This window comes from Lolium rigidum, chromosome 1 (assembly GCF_022539505.1).
Source record: "Lolium rigidum isolate FL_2022 chromosome 1, APGP_CSIRO_Lrig_0.1, whole genome shotgun sequence".
Taxonomy (NCBI): domain Eukaryota; kingdom Viridiplantae; phylum Streptophyta; class Magnoliopsida; order Poales; family Poaceae; genus Lolium; species Lolium rigidum.
The window spans coordinates 45,790,633-45,795,804 of record NC_061508.1 but is presented as its reverse complement, the minus strand read 5'-3'; the positions used below and the strand labels follow the sequence as shown (position 1 = coordinate 45,795,804).

Sequence of the window (5,172 nt, the reverse complement as noted above, 5' to 3'; positions counted from 1 at the left end):
TTGATTTTTTTAGTATAAAGTTTGACATCAAAATTTGAACTACATAGTACAAAATGGCATTCCATCGGGATCCCACTTTGACACCCTACTGCGTGCGGCGGCCGGAGCTTGCGGGTCGAGCGCCAGAGCAGGGGCAGCGTGCGTGCGCAAGCAAGGTGGAGAACGTGCGTGCGCAAGCAAGGTGGAGAACGTGCGTGCGCATACCTGTGCTATGCCCAGTATAAAGCCTGTACTGATCGTTTGATGTAAAGTGCGAGTTTCAGTTTGAGCTGAAGGAAATATAGCTGTCTGTGCAGCAAGGGCGTTCGTGGCCAGAAAATTATACTGATTCTTCTTCCACCTCCATCCGTGAGAGCGAGAGCTAGCTAGTGCCAGCAACTACAATTTCTTTGCGCTCACAACCATCATGGCGGCGGCGCTCATGGACAGCGAGCTCGGGAGCCTCTTAAAGGTCTCGGCGGCGGTGTGGGCGGCTATGTCCTACGTCCGCGTGGCATCCGCGTACATTCGTCCAGGCGCGGCTCGCCACGGTGCGCTACTGCCCGTTGTTGCGCTCTTCTATGCGATCCCCTTCGCCTTCTCCACCACCGCGTTCCGGGGCATCTCAGCCTTCTTCCTCTGCTGGCTCGGAACCTTCAAGCTCCTCCTCCTCGCTGCTGGCCGCGGTCCCCTGGACCCATTCCTCTCACTCCCCCACTTCGTCTTCTCCGCCTCCCTGCCCGTCAAGTTCCAGCAGCCCACCTCCTCCTCCAAAGCAAAGAAACAAGATCCCACTTCGGCCCATAGTCGATACGGCCTCGGCAAGGTCCTCATCTCCGGCACAGTTATCCCCTTCATCGTCTACGCGTTTCAGTTCAAACATGCGATGAACCAGTGGCAGCTCCTCCTCATGTACACCCTATGCATCTGCTTGTCCCTGGAGCTCGTCCTGGCCTCGGTCCGCACGTTCATCCACGGCGTGCTGGGGATGGAGATGGAGCCACAGGTGGACCGTCCGTACATGTCGTCGTCGCTGGGAGATTTCTGGGGAAGGCGGTGGAACCTCATGGTACCTGCCATCCTCCGGCCGTCGGTGTACGGCCCGGTGCGCGCGCGCTTCGGTGTGGCGGCTGGCGTCCTGGTGTCGTTCCTCGTCTCCGGGCTCATGCACGAGGTGATCTTCTACTACATGATGTGGCAGCCACCCAGTGGCGATGTGACCGCGTTCTTCGTTCTGCATGGGGCGTGCACCGCGGCGGAGGGGTGGTGGGCGCGGCATGCCGGGTGGTGGCGCCCGCCGCGGGTGGTGGCGGTGCCGCTCACGCTGGCGTTCGTGGGTGGTACTGGGTTCTGGATGTTCTTCCCAGTCATGATTAGGGGCGGCCTGGACGAGCTTGTGCTGCACGAGTGGCAGGGCTTTGTGGTGCTCATGGAGGAGGCCGGACGTTGGCTCGCCGGCGCCAACGGTCAAACTGTTTCGAGCCTCCGCTGACCAATTGATACAGATCTGCTGTCGGGAGGGGTGAAATGTGTGCCGCACGATTAAGGATCCCAAGGGATTCGATCGTATTACTTTGTTGTTGATTCAGATCTTAAACATGTGCTAATTAATGCTTTCACATGTGATTGTAACCTTTGATCATTGTTTCAGTTGCTTAATCTTCCTCGTGTGATTGAATATTATTACTAGAACATTATTGATACACTATCTGTTATTTATGAATATATGTGTTATTGGTTGTTGAAAAAAATAGAGTTGCTCACATATCGTATCGTTCTATTTTTAAGAAAGCAAGTCAATGATAGCTCGATAGTCCATACCCGATACGGAAAATCGAGCTCATATATAGAACCCTTTCTCGGTTAAAAAAAGTATATTAATATCAAAATAATACCAATTACACCCAGCCTCTCCCTCCAGCAGGCATCGGAGCAGCAACAGAGGGGAGGCGACGACGCGGCAAGAGGACATCTTCTCGTCACGTTGCGGAGGGAGAGGCAGCGCACGGCCGAACGAGCAACGGCGACGGGGTGGTGACGACGGGGCGGGGCCATCGAGCGCACCGCCGGACGGCCAGTAGGCTAGCGTTTAGATGATCCTAATCGTTTTCATTCAAACTTGTAAATATAATCAAATTTGAATGAAAACCTTTATTTTAGTGCATCTTTATTTTTGAGGCCTCTAAATGGGGCGGGCGACTATGGAGAGACGCGTCCCTCAAACATTCAATCCGACACCCTTTGGGGCCCGCTTTGATCAAAATGTATCTACACAAAATTTTACATCCGCTTTCAACTCCCTTCGGGCGTTTTAGAGAACTTTAGATTTCGCAAATTCGAATAGGAAAACAGAGTTTTCCTAGTAGTGGTACCTAGTGGACCTCCTAGGATCCATTCGGTTTCCGTGTTAGTCTCTTCCGAGCTACGGTTATCATCGTTAGCGATGGTTGTTGCTATGATTTCCTGGTTCTTTCAGGTTTTGCCACGATGACTTTCCGTCTTTCTACTACAACAAGCTCTATTACGATAAGTTTTGCCTGGCTCTGATGATGGAGGGTGAGGACGGGCGGTGCGCCTTGAACTCACGCTAGTGTTTGTAGTCGTCGCTATGTGGTCGAAATACCTATTTGTATTTTCATTACTTTTGAAGTTATCTGTACTACTATAGATGATTATTAATAGATCAAAGAATTATAAAAAAAAACTTTATGCTCAATCAAATCCCAAGAGGACTGTCATATATGTGCTTTGGAGAGAGGTGAAATGTGTGACGCACGATTAAGGATCCCAGGGAGATACGATCGTATTCTTTTGTGGTTGGCGAAGATCTTTAAGTGCTCATGCTTCTTTTTGTGATTGAATATTACTAGTACGTTATCATACAGCTGTTCAAAAGTTCTTTTCATGGTGGTTATGCGTGGGTAGTAGTGTGGCGATATTGTTTTATTTTTCGGTTTGCTAGCTAAAACTTAACTTACTACTCAATCAAGTTCTATAAGTCGGATTTGCTTTGCATTATTAGTTGTAAGTTGAGTTTCAACTAAGATTTTCTTCCAGATAAAAGTGAGGTTGCCACTAAAATATATGTTGGTACCTATTAAATTTCCTTCACGACTCATACTAGTCATTAGTTGCAGTCGTGAATCGATAACATCAACTGAATGCGAACTAAATTAATTCTCATTCGACACAGAATTAGCCGCACCCCAAGTCAATGACGTGGTTACTCGATACAAAAACTCTAAACGGAGGCGAGGCTCCATAGAGCCATTTAGTTCCATCTTTTTTGAAAATGATGTTAAAAGTTAAAAAATCAAGAATAACCACATGGCCCCATAGTGGGACAATGGAAAAAAAAGACGAATAAATCTATATGTGCAGGGCTATGGCCCGTTCAGGCGTTCAGACTGCCACCCGCTGCCGCTTCATCATCGCCGGAGCGTGTTAGGCTAGGTGGTTCCCCTTCTTTTTAGATAGGCATTGGTGGATTTTCTTAGACATGAAAAGGAGAACTAAGAAAATCATAAAAAAGGTCTAGAATTTTAAATAGTTTAACATTTGTCGGCCCAAACCGCTATAGTTGTGATAGCTTGATAGGGGACTCATTAATCATAATATGTTCGAAATATGTTTTCGTCTGAAAATGCACTATTGATCTTGGGTGCATATGCTCATGCTACCGAATTTTAAAAAATCAAAAATTCTGAACAAAAGTTCCGCACGTATATGTCGATATTTTGTGTGTGTATGCTAATTTTCGCATAAAACGGATATTTTTCTGTGGAGTGTAAAAAGGACAAGGAAATGTCTTGTGAGGAGATTATTTTTAGTACCAAATTTTATCTTTTTTCCACGTGACATGAAAAATATTGGTTTTTCGTGAAACGTCTTTGCAAACATATAGAACATCAAGATGTATGTGCGACATTTTTGTTGAAATTTTTAATCATTGTAATACGTTTAAGATTCATTTCAAAAATTAGGAGCATATGCTCCTGTGTGCAAAAAGGCCTTGTCGGTTTTCGCCCTGAATCGATACAAAGTTAAGAAGAAAACCTCTTACAGTGCAAATAAAATTAAAGCATAAACTATAGGAGTAGCCACACCCTGAAGAATCACCCAACAAAAGTTACTAAACGTGTCACCGCGCATTCTTGTGAAACCCTTGGACACCTTGCCCAACATCCACCAACACTGGTGGAAAAAGGGCCTTTGGTCGCGGTTCGCAACTGCCATTAGTCGCGGTTGCGCAACCGCGACCAAAGTAGCGCGACTAAAGGCCCCCCCTTTAGTCGCGGTTGCTTACGAACCGCGACTAAAGGCCCGTCCACGTGGGCGCCAGGCGGCCGTCGGGGCGGAGGCCCTTTAGTCACGGTTTTTCTGGCCGACCGCGACTAAAGGCCGCCGCAGGTTTAGGGTTTTAGGCCCCCCCTAAACCTGCCCCCCCCCTAAACCTGTTTTCTGTTTAATTTGTATTGTTTTATTTCTTTTGTGCTTTATTGTAATTTTGAAGGAGTTTCACATATTCTACGGTACTACATACATGCATGCATATGAATGTACAATTTCAAACAAATTTGAAATTAGAACCAAAAAGAATTCAAGAGGAATATACAATATATATTCAATATCATCGGATGACCATATACAAGTTTGAACAAGTTTCCATACATAATTTAATGCATGTATAGTTATACGTTCTCTACGTAGTGTTGTCCTGTAGGATCGATGACTTCCCTCGCGAACCATCCAGCTAGTTCCTCCTGAAGTGGTCGGAAGCGAGCTTCTGGACTAAGCGTCTTCCGGAGGTTATTCCTCTTGATGTTGATCTCAGACGACGGGTCCCGCTCATTGGTGTATCTCCGGATCCTCTCACAAACATAGTATCCACATAGATTGGTCCCCGGTGGCTGAATATCCCCGGTCGTCCGCACTTCCCTTTTAAAATGTAGCTCTTTTTTGAATTCACCGACCTTTTCATCTACGAACCGTCTCCAAACCCTACGAGGCAAAGAAAATTAAATGAACAAGAGAGTTATTAATTAGTTACCTGATATTAGGAAATGATGAACGAAATAGGCCGATCGATATAGAGCGCAAATGAATGAAAACAATTACTTTTGCATCATTTTTCTCATGTCGGCCCAAAGCGCCGCATCCATATTCGGAGAGTCGTGGACGAGAACCGTGTAG

At 46.6% G+C, this 5,172-nt stretch overlaps 1 protein-coding gene across 1 annotated transcript; it reads left to right on the top strand.

The window, feature by feature from the left end:
• Positions 1-406: 406 nt before the first annotated feature.
• Positions 407-1,471, top strand: LOC124707470 (probable long-chain-alcohol O-fatty-acyltransferase 4). Its single transcript, XM_047239129.1, has one exon. It carries the CDS (start codon positions 407-409, stop codon positions 1,469-1,471), a length of 1,065 nt encoding a protein of 354 aa, XP_047095085.1.
• Positions 1,472-5,172: the final 3,701 nt, after the last annotated feature.